This window comes from Eriocheir sinensis, chromosome 43 (genome assembly GCF_024679095.1).
Source record: "Eriocheir sinensis breed Jianghai 21 chromosome 43, ASM2467909v1, whole genome shotgun sequence".
In the NCBI taxonomy this organism is placed as follows: Eukaryota; Metazoa; Arthropoda; class Malacostraca; order Decapoda; family Varunidae; genus Eriocheir; species Eriocheir sinensis.
The window spans coordinates 9,452,924-9,473,737 of record NC_066551.1 but is presented as its reverse complement, the minus strand read 5'-3'; the positions used below and the strand labels follow the sequence as shown (position 1 = coordinate 9,473,737).

Here is a 20,814-nt window from a genome sequence, read left to right as displayed (position 1 = left end):
TTTGCAATAAACACGTAACTGCTTTTCTATCAAGTGTTCCGAATAAATAAAGCTTCGTTTGCCGCTCTCGCCTGACGGAGAGTGTCTGGATGTTACGTGACAACATTTTTTTCTAAATTTATATTGGCATTAAGCTAGGCCGACATAATCGAAGCATGTTCTTAGTAAATACAGCATCATGGGTCACACATCACTGGAAGCCCGAATATTCTTATACTCCTCTTTGCACCAGCGTGATAAAAGAGCGGGAAGATGAAACTGGGGTTACCAGGTTTTCCCTTTTGTCGCTTCGTTTTGCAATTAATACAAGGACAGCAAGACTTTCCTCTGTCCTGTATTGTCATAATAAATCAGTATTTGAATGAAAGATACCGGTGCTCTGCCTCCCTCACAGCCATTTTAGTTCAGCGAAGGAGAGGATTTATATTTCCTCCACACTCCGGCCAGAGGAACGAACAGGCCCAGTGCTGCCCTCTGCCAACACGGTGAATGGAAATTCCCTCATGGCAACACTGCGGGAGCCCCAGAAGCTGTTGATATCTTAATTTTCCAAGTAAAGCTTCCGCAGTCTCGAAAGCTGAAGAGATTGGGACATTTATAATCACCTAAGGCACGTGATTGGCACCACTGTATTTGCTATGGTGCATAATTGGCATTACTGTATTCTGACGAGTGTATAATTGGCACCCCTGTATTCTAAGCCTAATTGCAACTCTGTATTCTGACTGAGTAATAGCTGGCACCAATATATCCTAAGGAGTACCTCATGGCACCAGAGTAACCATACCAGAGAAAAAAATAAATGCACCCCAGTATCCGGCCCTGGCACCACTACACTCTAAACCGGAAAAATACAAATTGGCACCACTGCTTCTGGCATTGGCAACACTATTTCCTACGCAGGTAAAAAATAGCAGAACGATAATTTCCCGCGAAGCACTGCCACCTCTCATGCTGCGGCCTGACATACTGCACCCTTGGCACCACTGGCACCTCTGCAGGCCTCCCCCTCCCCCTCCCCACCCCTGCCCCCCCAGACACACGTAAGCCCTTAACTGGCACACAAAATGGCCGACGCCGTACCCGCCACCCCCGCCGCCGCCGCCGCCGCCGCCCCCGCCATCCCCGCAGCCACCCCCGTCATTCCCGCCCCCGCCATCCCCGCAGCCACCCCCGTCATTCCCGCCCCCGCCCCCGCCGCCCCCGCTATCCCCGCAGCCACCCCCGTCATTCCCGCCCCCGCCCCCGCCGCCCCCGCGATCCCCGCAGCCACCCCCGTCAGTCCCGCCCCCGCCCCCGCCGCCCCCGCTATCCCCGCAGCCACCCCCGTCATTCCCGCCCCCGCCGCCGCCGCCCCCGCTATCCCCGCAGCCACCCCCGTCATTCCCGCCCCCGCCGCCGCCACCGTCGCCGCCACCGTCGCCGCCGCAGTGACGAACAAACAAACCAATTAAGTCTTTCAAGTTAATTAATCCTTCTCACAACCCGATAACACGATGGAAAAACAGGTACACAAAAAATAGGAGAAGGAAAATCAGCTCGTAACTGTGAGAACCTTTGGGAATGAGAAAATGGGTCGAGCCTTTGCAAATGAGAAAAGGCGAGAAAAACAACAAGACTGATTAAATGTAGGAAAAAAAAAATCAGTTCGTAATTCTGTGAACTTTTGCAAATGAGAAAATAAGTCGCACCTCTGCAAATGAGTAAGTGCGAGAAAAACAACAACACTGATTAAATGTAGAAAAAAACAAGAGGAATAAAATAAAACAAGGTCGTCCTCCACACATTCGGACCATAAAATTCCTCGGCCAAAAAAAAAAAAAAAGGAGCACTCATTAACGCACACATGTATATCTCTTCAAACACACACACACACACACACACACACACACACACACACACACACACACACACACACATACATACACGTTTTCACTTAATTAATTCCTGCATTCTTAACTACCTTAATTATGCCGCAGCCCTGAAAATGTGTGTGTTTCCTGAGTGTGTGTGTGTGTGTGTGTGTGTGTGTGTGTGCCGAGAGAGAGAGAGAGAGAGAGAGAGAGAGAGAGAGAGAGAGAGAGAGGGCGCATCTTGATCACCTGTCACCTGTCTCTCTCCTCACCTGACCCCCCTAACACCTGCCTTTATATCGATCCTCTCTCTCTCTCTCTCTCTCTCTCTCTCTCTCTCTCTCTCTCTTGTATTCGTCTTTGCAGCATACTATTTGTTGCGTCAATGCCACTGTTTCCTCCTCCTCCTCCTCCTCTCTCTCTCTCTCTCTCTCTCTCTCTCTCTCTCTCTCTCTCTCTCTCTCTCTCTCTCTGCCATTGTTTTTAATACTAAACTTGTGCAAACTTTTTTTCCCTCTCAACAGATCTGTTTATCAAAACTTTTCATTTTACATAATTTTCCCTGAGACGAAAACACAAAAATGTTAACGGCCATCCCCCCCCCCCCCTCTCTCTCTCTCTCTCTCTCTCTCTCTCTCTCTCTCTCTCTCTCTCTCTCTCTCTCTCTCTCTCTCTCTCTTTCCTTGCTCACAAACTCCATTTGCCTCCGACAGTTTGAGGAATAGCAGAGGAAGGAAAGGACGGCGGAGAAGTGGAGGAGGAGGAGGAGGAGGAGGAGGAGGAGGAGGAGGAGGAGGAAAACGAGAAGAAGAAAAAGGAGGAGGGGAGGATTTGGAGGAAGAAGAGGACTTGGTGGTGGAGGAGGAGGCACAAAATAAAAAAAAGTATGAGGAGGAAAACAAGGAAAGGGAAAGAAAGGAAGAGAAAATGAAATAAAAGAAGTAAAGGAAAGAAGGAAGGAGACGGATGGAGTAAAAGGAAAGTGAAATCATGGCGCAAGAGTGTCGGAGAAACAATGAAAACGAAAGAATAAAAAAAAAAATGAATGCAGCATGACGCCTGGGCTTCGAGACTTACACTAACACGGGAAAGAACCAACACCGCAAGTATGAGATTAAGGCAAGTTAGTAAAAGCAGAATATGTATAAGCAAAACATGGAACCAAGAGAAGCAAGTAAGTAAGCCAAGAATACTCATTACGAATTCCCTTTACAGAAAACTGAGGGAATGAGGAAAAGAAAAAGGAGAAGGAAGGGAATAAAAAGCGGCAAAAAAATGAAAATGGTAAAACTGAAGAATAACAGAATATAGATAAACCTTTCTGAATTATCTGCGGAAAAAAAGGGAAGCACAAGAAGGAAATAGAATGAGAGAAACGGTGAAGATAAGAGAGAAGGTACCGGCTTAGGGGGAAGAGAAATGGGAAGAGGAGGAATATTAAGTGTTAGCAGAAGAAGAATAAAAAAGAAAATGAAACAGAGACAGGAAATCTTAAACTCTATACATAAAAAATGAAACAAAAAATACATGGAATGAAATAAAAGATGAAGATAAAAGATTCCACACTGTGAGGAGAAAAGAAAAAGCAGGAAGAATAAAAATGAAATAGAGCATAGATATTTTTTTTTACTATATACATAAAAAATGAAGCCAGACAAAATGCAATATGAGAAAAAAAAGATGAATATAAGAGATGAGATTCAGGATTAGGAGGAAAGGCGAAAGAGGAAGAGTAGGAATAGGAGGAGGAACAAGAGGAGGAGGAGGAGGAGAAGGAAGGAAGAGAAGAATAAAATGACAAAAAAGACCAGGTGGAGAAGGTATCATCATCATCATCATCATCAGGAGCACTAACGCCAACAAGGTAGAATATGCAAATCTACTTAGGCCTCCCGCTGTCCCCTCCCATCCCCCCCTTTAGACCTCCTACTGTTCTACCCTATTCATTACTCTACCTGTCAATCCACCTGTCTTAATAACCTCTCTCTCTCTCTCTCTCTCTCTCTCTCTCTCTCTCTCTCCTGGTGTTATGGAGAGAGAGAGAGAGAGAGAGAGAGAGAGAGAGAGAGAGAGAGAGAGAGAGAGAGAGAGAGAGAGAGAGAGAGAGAGAGAGAGAATAGAAAAAGAAAGAAAGAAAGAAAGAAAGAAAGAGAAAAAAGAAAGAAAACGCAGGAAAGAAAAGGAAAGAAAAAAAGAAAGCAGGAAAGAAAGAATGAAAAGGAAAGAAAAACGAGAGAGAGAGAGAGAGAGAGAGAGAGAGAGAGAGTGAGAGAGAGAGAGAGAGAGAGAGAGAGAGAGAGAGAGAGAGAGAGAGAGAGAGAGAGAGAGAGAGAGAGAGAGCGGTGCCATCACTCTTCCGGCCCTGTGAGGGAAGACGCGCCCTGGACCCACTAAGAGGCAGTGAAATAGTGTAATTCTCCGGGCTGTGAAATATGACCTCTCTCTCTCTCTCTCTCTCTCTCTCTCTCACCGTCTTTCATTTTTTCTTTCTCTTTTTCTTTTTCTATCGTTTTTTCTTTTCCATTCTTTCTTTCCTGCTTTCTTTCTTTCTTTTTTCTTTCATTCCTTTTTCCTTTCGTGCGTTTTCTCTCTCTCTCTCTCTCTCTCTCTGTTAGTTTTATTAATTTTATCGATAGTTTCTTTTACTACGTTTTATTTCCTTTCATTTCCTCACATTCATTTTTTATTAATTTTCTTTTCTGGTTTGTTTTTTCTTCTATTTTTTTTTCATTTTTGTTCTTTTTTTTTTGTCCTGACGACCAATCAAAAAGCTGCATTTTGTTCCTTTGATATGTATGTATGTATGTATATATGTATGAATGTATGTATGTGCGTGTATGTGTGTATGTACGTGTGTATGAATGTATAAATGTATGAATTGAACTATATTTAACAACTTAACACACACACACACACACACACACACACACACACACACACACACACACACACACACACACACTAAAACAATGAGGAGGGAGATTAATGGAAGGAAGGCGTAAAAAAAAAAGTTTCAGGTAAAATTCCAACAATACACTTTTTTTCCGTCCAACTCCTCGCGGCCGGACGAAAAGTTGTGAAAAATTCCGTAAACAAAAAAAATAATATGTATGGAAACAATGGCGCCTGAATGACGTTATTTGGCAACGGCGCTTCTTTATTTCCTCCTTCCTTCCTTTCCGACTTTATTTTATCCTTCCCTTTTTCCTTCTTTCCTTTCTTTTCTTCATTCCCTTCTCTCTTTCTTTCTTTCATTTATTCCCTCTTCCTGTATTCATGTATTTTTTTCTTTCTTTCATTTTCTTTTTCTTTCTTTCTTATTTTTCTTTCTTTCTTTCTTTCCTTTTTCTTGCTTTCCTTCTTCCTTTCTTTCCCTCTTGCTGTCTTCCACTTTTCCTTCTTTCTAATTGTACCTTCATTTTCCATTTTTTTGCTTGATTTCCTCTTTTCTTTTTCTTTCTTTTCTACTTCTTTTCATTAATTCCCTCTTGCTCTTACTTTTGCCTTCTTTCTAATTCTTTCCATTTTCTTTTTTTTCCATTTTTTTGTTGTGTTTTCTCTCTCCTTTCTCATTCTTTTCTTTTGTCCTTCCATTCATTTCCTCTTTATGCCTTTCACTTTTTCCTTCTTTCCCTTTGTTCCTTCTTTTCTCCATTTTTTTCTGTTTTCTCCTTTATTTTCTATTCAACTTATCTATCGTTCCATCTATTTTGTTTTCATTAAATTAACTATTTTTTTTAACTATATTTTCATTTATCATCCAACTTTCTACCTATTTATCAGTCTATTTGCTTATCTTATCAACCTATCTATGTCTTTTCTTTCTTCTACTTTTAACTATTTAACTATTCAACTTTTAATTGGCTATCTTTCTATCTATTTGTTTGCTCTATTTATCTATCTGTCTATGCCTTTTTTTACTTATTTTCTTTTTCTCTTCTTATTTACTTGTTCAGTCTTATATCTACTTTTTAATGCCATTTTCTCACTTTCTCTTTTTCCTCTAAGTTATTTGTTTGCTCTTATATCTATTTATCTACCTATCTATCCATGCCTTTTTCTCTCTTTATTTACGTTACTTTTTAAAATCTTATGCGTAGAATGTTTACTATTTCTTTTTTTAATTTTCGAGCCATTTCATTCCTTTAGGCCTAGGAATGAATGTGTATATATTATGGGTGTGAATTAGAAGAAAGCGTTGCCCTAAAAGAACGGAGCTGCACATTAGGCGTCCAATGGGTTTAATTTGCCTTTCTTTATGTTCACTAATTTCCATCCACGCACCGTTGCCAAGTGTCGCCCCCCCCAACACCCCTCACGCACAGGTGTTTTTGTTATTGTTGTTACTCCTGTTGTTTTTGTTATTGTTGTTACTCTTGTTGTTTGTTGTTGTTGTTGTTGTTGGTGGTGGTGGTGATGGTGGTGGCGTTTGTTGTTGTTGTTGTTGTTGTTGTTGTTGTTGTTGTTGTTGTTCCAAGTGTTGTTATTATTGCTCTTATTATGTGTTATTGCTACTGTTTCTTGTCATTATTATTGTTGTTGTTATTTCTTTCATTATTTATGTTTGTTGTTACTACTGTTTTTGTCGTTACTGTTTTGTTATTTTCATTGTTATCATTTGCTACTTTTTTTTTTTTAGTCATTTGGTATCTTTTTTGCCATTATTGTTTTCGTTGTTGTTGTTGTTGTTTTCCATTATCAGGTGTCATCTTTATTACTCTTTTTTTTTTTCTTGCTCTTGATTGGTTCCAGGGAAAAGAGAAAAGGGGAGTGTGAGACGAGGAGAATGATGACGAAGTGGAGGAGGAGGAGGAGGAGGAGGAGGAGGAGGAGGAGGAGGAGGAGGAGAACTTCTATATATAAAAGCATAGAGGAAACAAACAAACTCTGCCTTTGACGTCACCACTTTCCTCGCCTCCCATTGGTCGGCGCGAGAATGACGTCATGAACCAGCCCTGAACAGCGACGCGTATCATTATTATTATTTTTATTATTATTATTATCATTATTTACTACTACTGCTACTACTACTACTACTGCTACTACTACTACTACTACTACTACTACTACTACTACTACTTATCCCCAACGAATTAGAGAAGAAGGAAAAGAAAGATGAGAGAAAAGGAAGGAGAGGAAACAGCATGAGAGAACAGAAGAGAGGGAATAGGAGAAAGAGAACGAGAACAAGAAAGGAAACGAGATGGGAGAATGGAAATGACAGACAGAGAAGAAGAAAAGAAGAATAAAGAAAGACAAGAAGAGAATAAGGAAAGAACCGAGACGAGTAAACAGAAAGAACAAAGAAAACAAAGAAAGAAAAGCAGAAAAAAGCGAAACAGAGAGAGAGAGAGAGAGAGAGAGAGAGAGAGAGAGAGAGAGAGAGAGAGAGAGAGAGAGAGAGAGAGAGAGAGAGAGAGAGAGAGAGGAAATAAAGGTAATGGAAGAAAGGAGGAGAACTTGTAAAGGAATGAGAAAGAAAAGAAGAAAGAAAAATAGAGACGGATAGGAGAGAGAGAGAGAGAGAGAGAGAGAGAGAGAGAGAGAGAGAGAGAGAGAGAGAGAGAGAGAGAGAGAGAGAGAGAGAGAGAGAGAGAGAGAGAGAGAGAGAGAGAGAGAAGGAAATAAAGGTAATGGAAGAAAGGAGGAGAACTGGAAGAGGAAGGAAGAAGAAAAAAAAAGAAATAAAAGGAAGACAAGAAAAGAAACGAGAAGAGTTAAATAAAACGAACAAAGAGAAAAAAAAAAGCAAGACAGAGTGAAGGAGAGGAGGGGAGAGAGAGAGAAAGAAGCAAATAAAGGGAATAGAGGAAAGGAGAAGAAATTGAAGAGGAGCGAGCGAACGAGATCATGAGACTTCGAATAAAACGCGTAATGAACCAAATTAGCGCTAACGACTCGAAGCAGCGGGGCTCGAACCACCGACGACCCTTATCCTGCCCCTTCACGACCCCCTGGGCACCTTCTTTGTGTACCTGGAGGGACCTGGAGGGAGGGAGGGACAGGTATACAGGCGGCCAGGTGTACCGACGAAGGTGGAAGGTAATCAGGTGACATTCAAGAGTAATTTTATACGTATTTGTGTGGTAATGATTCGGTGTTTCAGTGTGTCTCGGCGTGTGTTGGGAGGGTTAGGTAAGGAGGAGAGAGGGAGGGATGGAATCATGGAGGAAGAAAGGAAGGGAGAAAGAAAGAAGAAGTATGAAGGAAGGAATGACAAGAAATATGAAAAAGGGAAGAATAAGAAAAGAAATAGAAAAGAATAAGCAAGGGAGGATGGAAAAAAAAGAAATGCGGATGGAAGGAAGAAAGGAGGAGAGAAGGAAGGGAGGGAATTATAGGAGAAGGAAGGGAGGGAATTATAGGAGAAGGAAGGGAGGGAATTGTAGGGGAAGGAATATATGAAGAAATGAAGGAAGGATGGGAGGAAGACATGTATGAAGGAACGAAGGAAGGAGAGAGAGAGAGAGAGAGAGAGAGAGAGAGAGAGAGAGAGAGAGAGAGAGAGAGAGAGAGAGAGAGAGAGAGAGAGAGAGAGAGAGAGAGAGAGAGAGAGAGAGAGAGAGAGAGAGAGAGAGAGAGAGAGAGAGAGAGAGAGAGAGAGAGAGGGTGGGTGGGAAGGACGCCAGGAAAAGAAGGAAAAGAAGAAGGAAGGAAGGAAGGAAGGAAGGAAAACGGGAAAGGAAGGAAAGAATGTATTGAAAAATGTTGCTTCGCGTGATATGTCGCCGGAAACTTTGTGTGTGTGTGTGTGTGTGTGTGTGTGTGTGTGTGTGTGTGTGTGTGCAGGAAAAAAAAACACGCTCACATTCAAAACAAACTTCTTTCTTTCATTCCTATTTTTTTCCTCCCTTCACCCTCCCCCCCTTCCCCCCCCCCAAAAAAAAAAGGACGAAAAATAATAAGAAAAAAAAGCGCCATTGCCCCAAAACTTCACGCAGAATCGCCGTCGTCGTTGAAAGGAATTAAAAAAAGGGGACGCGTTTTGAAGGAAAGATTTGCCGTAAAAATATCCGAAAAAAAGGGAGAATGTACAAGACTTTCCCGGTTAATGTAGGAGCGGAGGCAGCGCTTTTGGGGTGAAAATTCTTACAAGTTTGTGGAGGAGAAGGAGGAGGAGGAAGGAAGAGGAAGAGGGGGAGGAGAAGGAAGAAAAAAAAGAAAAAGAAGACAAGAAGACAAGAAGAAGAAGAAGAAGAAGAGAAAAAGAAGAAGAAAAGGAAGAAGACGACGAACAAGACGAAGAAGAAAGAAGAAGAAGAAGAAGAAGAAGAAGAAGAAGGAGCAGGAGAAGGAGGAGGAGGAGGAGGAGGAGGAGGAGGTGGAAAACTAGGAATGAAGGAAAAGGAAAAAGGAAAGAAAAAAAGAAGACTATGAGAACGGTAATTTTCTTCTCTCTCATCAGACCCCTTCCTTCCAATTACCTTGAAATCTAATCACACAAATTCCTCCTTTAATTTCCAAGATATTGAAGAAATGACGAAAAAAACACCATTGCAAACATCTTCATACGAGAGAGAGAGAGAGAGAGAGAGAGAGAGAGAGAGAGAGAGAGAGAGAGAGAGAGAGAGAGAGAGAGAGAGAGAGAGAGAGAGAGAGAGAGAGAGAGAGAGAGAGAGAGAGAGAGAGAGAGAGAGAGAGAGAGAGAGAGAGAGAGGACAAGGAAATGAAAACTATGGCCAACGGGGGACAATGAGAGAATGAGAAAAAGGAAAAGAAAAGAAAGAGAAAGAGAATAATAAGAAGAAAGAATGAATGTATACTTATGAGAATAAAAACAACTTGAAATAAAAGAAAGCGAGTCATGAAGAGGATAAAAAGAACGACTAAGAGGAAGAAGAGGAGGAGGAGGAAGATAAGAGTAAACAGCAAGCAATATTCTTCCCTCACAAAACTCCTGAAAAGATGTAGGAGAGAGGAGGAAGAAGGAGGAGGAGGAGGAGGAGGAGGAGGAGGAGGAGGAGGTGGAGGAGGAGGAGGAGGAGGAGGAGGAGGAGGAGGAAGAGGAGGAGGGTGAGGAGGAAGAAAAAGAAGGTGGAAAGGAAGGCGAAAATTAACAAGAAAAAAAGAAGAAATGAAAAATATGAAAGAAGAAAATTAAAAAGAAAAAGAATGAAAATAAGTAAGGAGTAAATAAGTAAAGAAGTAAGAAAAATGAAATAATATAAAAGAAAGTTACAAAAGAAAGGAAGGAGAAATAGGAGGAGGAGGAGGAGGAGGAGGAGGAGGAGGAGGAGGAGGAGGAGGAAGTAGAGGAGAAATAGAATGAAGAGAAAAATCGAAGAAGGAAGAGCAGGAATTAAAGAACGAGAAACGGAAAGAGGAGGAGGAGGAGAAGGAAGGAAGGAAGGAAGAAAGGGGGGAGGAGGAGGGAGCAAGGGTGAGTGGGGTAGGGGGGAAGGGGGTCAGGGGGGAGGGGTGTCAGGGGGAAAGAGGGGAGGGGTCAACTTTAGTTCCTCAGACTAACTTGGGGAGTGAGTTGACCCATTAAGAAGGAAGATGGTCACCGCAGGGAGGAGGAGGAGGAGGAGGAGGAGGAGGAGGAGAAAGGGGAGGAACACAAGAAAAGAAAAAGAGAAAGGAAAAGAAAAAAAAAGAATATCTACGCAGTTCATGTAGCGATAACTATGTACGTACGTGTGTGTGTGCATTATGTATGTATGTATGTATGTATGTATGCACGCGAAGTTACTATATATACATCGAGGAACGACTAAGTGTGTATCAAATTTAGCCCCGAGGTGTGTGTGTGTGTGTGTGTGTGTGTGTGTGTGTGTGTGTGTGTGTGTGTGTGTGTGTGTGTGTTTCCTTAATCAGAATTCAGAGAGCATACTTGAACGACCCTCAGAATGGTTTACAGAGGAGGGCATGTTGGAGGAGGAGGAGGAGGAGGAGGAGGAAGAGGACGCTGTAAAGGACGAGGAGATGAAAAACGAAGAGAAGGAGGAGAATAATGATGATGAAGAGGGGGAGGAAGAAAAAAAAAGGAAAAGAATAAGGAAGAAAATATTAAAGGGAAAGAAGAAAATTAAAAGTGCATTAAACAAAAAAAAGAAAAGAAAAGAAAGCAGAATAACATGAATCAAAAGGCAAAGGAAATCATGAAAACACGAAGGAAATAAAATACCAGCAAAAAAATAAAAAAAGCAGACGAAGGATTAAAATTCACACGAGCAGGAATCAGAGGAAAAGTAAACATAAAAAAAACTTACTCATCAAAAATAAAACAAGATAAACACACGTCCAAACACAAACAAAAAAACGACATTAAACACCAAGACTGACGAGGGTTGTCTGCAGCGCTTTTTTCAACACACACACACACACACACACACACACACATACCTTTAGGGGTCAATGTGGTCAAGGTGTGTGTGTGTGTGTGTGTGTGTGTGTGTGTGTGTGTGTGTGTGTGTGTGTGTGTTTATAAGCTTACATGTAAAACAAAAAAAAGGCGAGTATTTTTCTTTCCAACACGAGTTTCCGTTACACGATCTCTTTTGCATACATCATTTTCGCGCGCACACACACACACACACACACACACACACACACACACACACACACACACACACACCTGCGTAGCTTAGCCCAATGCGTCAAAGGGAGAACCGGAGACAAAATTTCCTATACTACGAAAACTTGGGTATTCGGGTAGGCCATATTGTACCTGAAGAAGGATAGGAGGAGGAAAGGGACGAGGAGGAGGAGAACGAAGAGGAGGAGGAGGAGGAGAAGGACAACGAAGAGGAGGAGGAGGAGGAGGAGGAGGAGGAGGAGAAGGAGGAGGACAACGAAGAGGAGGAGGAGGAGGAGGAGGAGGAAGAGAAAGAGGAGGGGAAAGAAGAGAAAAAGGATGAGGTGTAAGAGGGAGAAATAGGATGACGATTACGAGAACGAGAATAAGGAGGAGGAGGAGAAGGAAGAGGAGAAAATCAGTATAAGGAGGAGGAGGAGGAGAAGGAAGAGGAGAAAATCAGTATAAGGTGGAGGATAAGGAGAAACGCAGGAGAAAGAGAAGGAGCAAGGTAAAAACTAAGGAATGAAGGAGGGATGGAAGAAAGAAAGAAAGGAGGGAAGGAAGGAGGTGAAAGGAAACGAAGGATACCAAGAGATTAGAGATAAGACACAGTAAGAGTTAGGAAGGTATGAGAGACTAACTACTGTAATTACTAGGAGGAGGAGGAGGAAGCAGAAGAAGAAGAGGAGGAAAGTTGGAAAGTTTCGTTTAGTCGGCGCAACATCTGTGGTCATCTGCCGGAGAGACAGGAGGGGGGGGAGGAATTATAGGAGAAGGGAACAGACCCCAGGAGACGGGACACAACCCCCGATTAATACCTGGTACCCATTCACTGCTGGGTGGACAGGGGCATAGGGTATCGGAAAAGCCGCCTAAATTTTTCCACTCCGCCCGGGAATCGAACTCAGGCTCTCTCGATTGTGAGCCGAGTGTGCTAACCACTGCACCACGAAACCCCCAAGAAGAGGAGGAGGAGGTGGGGTTAGGGAGGACGGGGTAGCGGCGGCGGGCATGCGATATATTCCTGGGGGCGGGCATGGTTCTGACGTTTCCCGGGCAGTTATGATAACGTACGGTGTTGATCGGCGTGTGTGTGTGTGTGTGTGTGTGTGTGTGTGTGTGTGTGTGTGTGTGTGTGTGTGTGTGGAGGTAAGTGTATACATAATCCGTACATCTATAGTCAAGAGCATGAAGGAGGAAGAGAATCTGTGTGCGTGTGCGTGTGTGTGTGTGTGTGTGTGTGTGTGTGTGTGTCTACAGTGAATGCGGCACCAATAACGGCCGTAATGTAGTCCCAATTAACACGCTCACTGCTCGATAATGAACCCGTGATTGAACCCACGCTTCACTTCATCCCCGGACACACACACACACACACACACACACACACACACACACATACAGTAAAGAGAGCCAAGTATCACAGTTAGAACCTCCTCCTCTTCCTCCTCTTCCTCTTCTTACTCCTCCTCCTCCTCCTCCTCCTCCTCCTCCTCCTCTTACACTTTACTTCATTCTTACACTTCCTTCCCTTCCCTCTCCTCCCCCTCCATACCATAACACTACGCTTCCTTATCCCTCCTCCTCCTCCTCCTCCTCCTCTTTTCCTTTTCTCCCATTCCCTTCCCTTCCTCCTCCTCTTCCCCCTTTCACACAAAAACGCACACACGCAAGCAACAACATACTAAGGAGAGACGCAAAATAGCTCATAAAAGAACTTACAAAAGAAACTGGAAGAAATAAAACTGCTCAGAACACCAAAGATATGAAAGTATGCAGATTACGATAGAGAAAAAAAAACTTGGAAATATCACCAAAAGAAGGGAAAGAGAAGAGGATTGGAAAGGAAAAAAAGAAGAGAAAGAGGGAGAAGAGGGGATAAAGAGAGATAGAAGAAGGGGAGTATATTGAACGGAAAAACAGAATATGGAAACAAATATCAACAAAAAAAATAATAGGAAACAAACACAATGAAAAGAAAAAAAGAAGAAAGAAAACGAACCCTACCGAAGGAAAGACAAACAAAACAAAACAAAACAAAAACGAACAAACCGACTTAACAAAAAAAAAAGGAAAAAAAAAAGGGGAAAAAAACGAGCAGGGTCAAGGCAAAAGAAAGCACGAAAAAAAACATCACATAACAAACACAAACAGAAACAACAACAACAAAAAAAAACAACAAGCAAACACGAACACACGAACACGATGAAGGGGAGGAGGAGGAGGAGGAGGAGGAGGAGGAGGAGGAAGACACGGAATAGGAGGGGGAAGACGAGGACGCAGACTAAGAGGAGGCATAAGAGGAAGAGGAGGAAGAAACTGAGGCGGAGTATGAGGGAGTGGAAGAGGAAGAGGGGACGAAGGAAGAAGAAGAGGAGACGGACAAGAGGAAGAGGAGATGGGGTATGAGGAGGACGAAGACTAACTAGAAAGAGGATAAAGAGGAGACGGACGGAGTGAAGACAGTGAAAAGAGAAGAAAAGAGGAAGAAGAGAAAGAAGAAGAGGAGGAAGAAGAGAGAGAGGGTAGGGAAGGCTCTATTTCTTGACGTCAACTCTTCCTTCCTTCCTTCCTTCCTTCCTTCCTTCCTTCTTTCCTTTCTTCCTTCCTTCCTTCCATCCTTCGCCCCCTCTCGCATCCCAGAACTTGAGTCAAATAAATTTCTGTAGCGTCGGAAGGTAATTTGTGTTTGTTTGTTTATCTTTATTGTTTTGCGGGGAGCAGTGTTGTGCGAGCGAGTTACGAGCCCTGGAAATATTGCATCCAAGGACGGTCCAGACTCATAAAAAAAGATATAAAAAGCCGTTTCTTTCAATCATTCTCTATGGGAACTCGTGAGCTGAGAGGCGAGGCAGGCAGGCGGCGGCGGAGGAGGAGGAGGAAGAAGAGGAGGAAGAAGAGGAAGAGTGTGAGGAAGGAGTTGAATGAGAGGGAGATCGAGGGAGGATGAGGATTGAACGATGGAAGAAAAGATACAATGGGAGGAAGAGTGGAAAAGGGAAAAGAAGGAAAAGAAACAGCGGAAGACAGAGAAGGAGGAGGAGGAGGAAGAGGAAGAGGGAGAGTGTGAGGAAGGAGTTGAATGGGAGGAAGATCGAGGGAGGAGGATGGACAAGGATGAGGGAAAAGAAGATACCAAGATATATGGAAGTGTTACAAAGAGAAAAAAAGGAAAAGACATGAAATAATTAGGAATGAAAAGGGGTTAAGGAGGGAAAAAAAACGAGTAAGAGGGAGGAGAGGAAAACGAAGAAGAAGAAGGGAAAAAGACCGCAGAAGAAAAGGAGGAAGAGGAAGAATTGATAAAGGAGTAAATGGAAAAAAGATAAGAAACACGGAGAAGGTGAGAAAAATAAAATAAAAAGGGATAGAGACAAAAGAATAATTAGAAGGAATGGAAACGGAAAAAAGAGAAAGCGAAACAGGGAGATGAAAAAGAGAAAGAACGGTAGAAGAGGAGGAATAAAGAGAAAGAACAGCGTGAGAATGTGAGGAAAAGGGAGGCTAGAAGAGAGCTGAGGCGAGGAGGAGCAAAAGGAAGAGAAGGGGAACTGGAAAGAAGGAAGATTTATAGGAAAAGTAGACGAGATAAAGAAGAGAAAAGTTTAAGTACGGCGAGAGATGGCGAGGGAAGCGGAGGGCGAGGGAAGGGAAGGAAGGAAGGAGAGAAGAGAGAAGAGAGAGGAGATAAAGATGAGAAAAACGTAATAGGGAAAATATAAAAAAGGTGTAATGGAGGAGAAAAGTCACACGGAAAAGGAAAATAAATGATAGAAGGGAAGGCAAATAAATAGGAGAGAAAGAAAGAGATGAAGAAAGAAGGAATAACTGATGATGAAATGACCGACAAAAGATAGGGAAGAAGAGAAAAGGAGAGTAAAGGGAAGGATAGATAGTGAAGGAAGGAAGGAAGGAAGTGGAGAAAGAAAAAATGACAGGTGGGAATGGCAAGAAATAAAGAAACTATTAGAGAAAAAAAGACATAGAACTAAGAAAAAAATAATATAGGCACTAATACACTACCTCTTCTCTAAATAAGCGATGTGGATAGAAAGGAAAGGAAATAAAATGAAAAGGAAAAACGGCTGAAAAAGAGAGAGAGAGAGAGAGAGAGAGAGAGAGAGAGAGAGAGAGAGAGAGAGAGAGAGAGAGAGAGAGAGAGAGAGAGAGAGAGAGAGAGAGAGAGAGAGAGAGAGAGAGAGAGAGAGAGAGAGAGAGAGAGAGAGAGAGAGAGAGAGACTATCTAGGAGGCATGGAAGACGGAAAAGAATAAAAGGGAAGAGTAAGAAGAAGAAGAACACAGCATTTCCAGTGATAAGTTTATGAAGGAATGGAAAGAAGATAAAAGGAGGAACGGTAGAGAGAAAATACCAAGAAAAAATGGGAGGCGGAAAATAAAATAAAGGAGGATTCCCAGTGATATGGATAAGAAGGAAAAGAAACACAAGATGAAAAGGAGGATCGCTAAAGAGAAGATAAAGAGAACGGATGAAACGGAGAAAAAAGGGGAGATAAAAAAATAAGTCAGGAAAAAAGGAGGCATGGAAGAGAAGTATGGGCGGCATGATGGAGGGAAAAGGAGGAGGGAGGGAGGGAGGGAAGAAGGGAGGAAGAGGGAGAGAAGTGGATCAAAAGTACAAATGGGTCAGGATAAAAAAAAAAAACAAGGAAAGTATGGGAGGCATGATGAAGGGAAGAGGAGGGAGGGAGGAAGGAAGGAGGGAAGAGAGGGGAAGGAGGAGAAGAGTGAATCAAAAAGTACAAATGGGTCAGGATAAAAAAAAAAGAACAAGGAAAGTATGGGAGGCATGATGAAAGGAAGAGGAGGGAGGGAGGAAGGAAGGAGGGAAGAGAGGGGAAGGAGGAGAAGAGTGGATCAAAAAGCACAAATAGGTCAAGATGAAATAAAAAACCGGGACAAGAAGGGGAAAATATGGGCGGCATGATGGAGGAAAGAGGAGGAAGGGGATGGGAGGAAGGAAGAGGAAGGGAGGAGGAGGGGTGGATTAAAAGTACAAATGGGTCAAGATGGGCCATTTGTACGGATTAAGAGGAGTGGATTACCGCGGGGATTAAGAGCCAAGGTTAGGCCGTAAGAATGAGAAGGAATGAACCATCTGTAAGGGAGGGAAGGAAGAAGGGAGGAGGGAGGGAAGGAGGAAGGGAGGAAGGGAAGGAGGGAGGAAGGGAGGAAGGAAGGAAGGAGGGGAAGGGAAGGGAAGGGAAAGGAGGAGAAAGGTGGGGAAGGGAAGGATGTGGTAGAGATGGGAAGGGAAAGGATGGGAAGGGAAGGGAAGGGAAGGGAAGAGAGGAAAGAGGAAGAGACAGAAGGGAAGGGTAAGGAAATATACAGAAAGAAAAGGAACGAAAGGAAGAAGAGAGGAAAGGGAAGGGAAGGGAAGAGAAGGGAAGGGAAGGGGATGGGGGGAAGGGAAGAGTAAAGAAGGGAACGTAAGAAAAGAGAAGTGAAGAAAGAATGAAAAACAAAACAAAGGAAAGATAATAGAAAGAAAGGAGATAAAGTGTAGGGGAGGAAAAGGAAGGGAAAAGCAGAGAAGGAAAGAGAAGAAGAGGAAACAATGGGAAAAAAAGACAAGGTAAGAGGAGAGGGAAGGGAGAGAAACTGGAAAGGAAGGGAAAGAAAGAGAACGAAAGAAGACGGGTGGAAAGGGAAGGAAATAAAAGCGGAAAAGAGGAACTGAAAGGAAGATACAAGAAGGGAAGTGAAGAGAAAAAAAGACAAAGGAAGGAAAGCGAAGCGAAGGGAGAGAAAACAAAACAAAAGAAAAAAGAGGAGGAGGAGGAGGAGGAGGAGAGGCGACGGGCGATGCGTTAACAGGGAGGGGAAAGAGAGATAAATTACCCATAAGAATAACCCATACGAATAGGTCGCCGGTTGTATGTCTGTGTAGGCGCGGCGAGGATGAATTATTAGTGAGGCGGAGCGGGAGGGAGCGCGTAGGTCTTGTCAGTTTTCATAGTAATAAGGAATGAATGAATTGTAGGATGGGTAATGGATGCGTCTGGGGGAGGAGAGAAAAAGGATCCGGCAATTCAGGGGCGTGAAGGATTACATACAGGGATGGAACAAAGGAGGAGGTGGAGAGGAGTGAAATGGAGGAGGAGAGGGAGAAGATAAATGGAAGAGGAGGTGGAGGAGGTCGACGAGGAAAAGAGCATGAGGATAAAGATGAGTAGGAAGAGAATGAGAAGGTAAAAAAAGGAGGAGAAGGTGAATGAAGTAAAAAAGAAGAGGAAGAGGAAGAGAAAGATGAGTAGGAAGAGAATGAGAAGGTAAAAAAAAGAGAAGGCGGAGGAGGTCGACAAGGAGAGGAAGATGAAGAGAAAGATGAGGAGGAAGAGAATACGATAAAAAAAGGAGGAGGAGGAGGTCGACTAGGAGAGAAGACTGAGGAGAAAGAAACGGAGGAGGAGAATGAGAAGATAAAACAAGGAAGAGAGGAAAAGGAGGAGGAGAATGAGAAGATAAAACAAGGAAGAGGGGAAAATGAGGAGGAGAATGAGAAGATAAAACAAGGAAGAGGGGAAAATGAGGAGGAGAATGAGAAGATAAAACAAGGAAGAATGAAAAAGGAGGAGGAGGCAACGAGGAGAGGAGCATGAGGAGAAAGATGAGAAGGCGGGGAGAGAAAAGGTAAAAGAGAAGGAGAGAAGGCGAGGAGGAGAATGTAATAGGAGGAGAGGAGGAGGTGAGGAGGAGGGGGAGGTCGGCGAGGAGGAGAGGATAAGGAGAAAGAGGCGGAGGACAAACCCACTCGTCATAATGAATAATGTGTGAGCGTGGAGACGAATGCCCCGTCTACGCACACACATTTTAAAGGACCAATTACTTGCAGGACAGGTAAGCACGGGGCGACAGGTGACTCACACGGGCTTATTTACACCCTGAGGAATGCGAAGTAAGATGATGACGGTGATGGTTGAGAAGAGTTGTGTGAATGATGATGATATTGATGAGAACGTTGAAGAAAAAGAAAGTTAAAGAGAAAAGAAAGGAAAGGTAATTAAGGGAAAGGAGAGAAAGTACAGAGGAGGAGAGGGAATGGAAGAAAGAAGGGAAGGAAAGAGAAGAAGAGTTGTGAGAATGATGATGATGATGGTGATGAAAACGTTGAAGTGAAAGAGAGATAAAGGAAAAAGAAAGGATGGGTAACAGAAGGAGACGAGAGAAAGTGTAGGGGAGGAGAGGGAAGGGAAGAGAAGGGAAGGAAAAAGAAGAGAAGTTGTGTGAATGATGATGATAATGAAAACGTTTAAGTGAGAGATAAAGGAAAAAGAAAGGATGGGTAACAGAAGGAGACGAGAGAAAGTGTAGGGGAGGAGAGGGAAGGGAAGAGAAGGGAAGGAAAGAGAAGAAAAGTTGTGTGTAAGATAATGCTGAAAACGCTGAAGAAAAAGATAAAGATAAAAGAAAGTCAAAGTAATGAAAGGAAAGGAGAGAAAGTGTAGGGGAGGAGAGGGAAGGGAAGGGAAGAGAAGGAGGGGAAAGAGAAGAGGAGTTATGATTATGATGATGATGATGATGGTGATAACAGAAGCGATAACGACGATGACAATGGCGATAAGGGTGACTGTTGGAGATGTCTTGTGAGGTACTTGAAGAAAACATAATAAAAACTCGTGTAATGTAATAGTTCGTAATAGCGGCCATAAAACACGTAAAGGGCACCGATGAACGTTACAATGGCGCACGTTATGGCATTCTCTTACGTGGAATTCGTTGGACCTTAACTACAGGCTTGCGGATAACAAATAACACATAATTATGGATAACAAAAATAACACACAATTACGCGACACACGCACAAAAAAATGACATGTAATTTATCTTGACACATATCGTTGTTTGTTCGTGCATACAATTAACACTCAACAAAACATTACATACTCGCGACGTGCAACACACATAACAATTTTTAGAACAAGTTTATTTATCATTATTATTATCATCATTATTATCGCTATCATCTTATTTATCCTCATCATAATCCTTTCTATCGTCTACCAAGATGGATATACTTGTTTTTATTTATTAGGGTGAAACATGTAAGGACAGGTGAGCGACACAAAGGTGAGGAGGGAGATTACACAGATGAGTAAATAATTAAGGGTGAGTATGAGGGGTGACAACATACTTACTCATCGTGTCGGTCATGTGAAGGGTGCGTGGTGGTGACGGGCCGCTGGGTGACGGGTGACGGGTGACGGGGACTGGTGGCTGGTGCGAGGTGCGGCAGACAGACAGACACACAGACACAGAGACAGGTGCAATCGGTGGGTTTTAATTAAGAGTCTTTTTCTCTCTCTCCGTTGCTCTTTTTTGTTGAGTCTCAAAGTAATGTCCCTAATTATATCTATCTCTCTTTCTCTCTCCCTCTCCCTCCCTTTAGTTTTTTTTTTCTGCGGCTTGGGTGCGGGTGGAGGGGAGGTGGAGGTGGTGGGAGAGGTGGTGGGAGAGGTGCCTGTTGGTGTCTCTCACTCGTCCTCTTGTTTACTCGCTGGCCGGACGCACTCGCTCGCCCTGCCACCTCAACTTACTGTCATCCAGGTCACCACCACTGCCGCTGCCGCCCCCGTACTCGACATGCTCCACCTTGTTGTTGGCCATGACGCCTGACCTGAGCCTCGACACCCGTGACCTAGCCCAGCAGCGATCCGCTCTCTCTCTCTCTTTGTCTGTGTGGCGCGTGTGGCTGTGAGCTGCTGTGCCCTGCTCTGGCTGTCACGGAGGCCCTACCTACACTGACCCGGGCCTCGCTCGCTCGCCACTCCGCCCCCTGTGCTGGCTCCCCCCCTCCAGCTCTCTTCGCCCCCCCTTCCCCGGCCTCCCATTCTCATCCTGCTGCTGCTGCCGCTGCTCTGCCACTGCTGCTGCTATTGCTGCTGCTGCTGCTGCTGCTGCTGGTGGTGGTGCTGCTGCTGCTACTCGCGCCGTCTCAATCAATGGGATGTGTGAAACCATGACGTCAGATTGTTTACGTGCGTCGTCATGGAAACAGGATGGATGACGGCCAATCCCAGGCGCAGGAAGCACTACGTCATACTTGATTAGAGGCGGCCGCGGCCAATGGCCAGAGCTGGTCGCGGCGGGGGGTGGGGGGGGATGGGGGATGGGGGGGAATGTTGGCCTTATCACGTGGATTTGTTATGCAGCACAGCGGAGAAAGGCAGATCCCCGGTGAGCTGCTGGAGGCGTGCTGGCGACGGCCCGGCAGGCAGCAACAGTCCCTCCGCCATCAATCTTGCGGCCGCTATCGACGCCGCGACACAAAGGCTGCTCCTTGACGGCCTCACCTCGACACCTCACCAGTGCCGCCTCCTCCGGTGACCGCAAGACCTCTCCTCCTCCTCTTACTCTTCCTCCTCTTCGTCTTCTCCCTCTTTTCCTTCTCTTCGTCCTCTCGCCTCCTCCACTTTCGA

At 43.9% G+C, this 20,814-nt stretch overlaps 1 protein-coding gene across 10 annotated transcripts in view; it reads right to left on the bottom strand.

Annotated features, from left to right (window-relative positions):
- LOC127010449 (band 7 protein AGAP004871-like) overlaps positions 1 to 20,429 on the bottom strand; it is a 215,819-nt gene extending 195,390 nt beyond the window's left edge. For 2 of the 10 annotated variants that reach the window (XM_050884625.1, XM_050884620.1), the window contains exon 1: positions 19,534 to 20,407. In XM_050884625.1, the coding sequence (XP_050740582.1) occupies positions 19,534 to 19,549 (16 nt within the window). In that variant the 5' untranslated portion in view covers positions 19,550 to 20,407. Of the gene's footprint in view, positions 1 to 19,533 lie in introns of all 10 variants that reach the window. The other 8 variants (XM_050884622.1, XM_050884624.1, XM_050884630.1 and 5 more) reach the window with 7 other exon arrangements.
- Between the last annotated feature and the right edge of the window lie 385 nt (positions 20,430 to 20,814).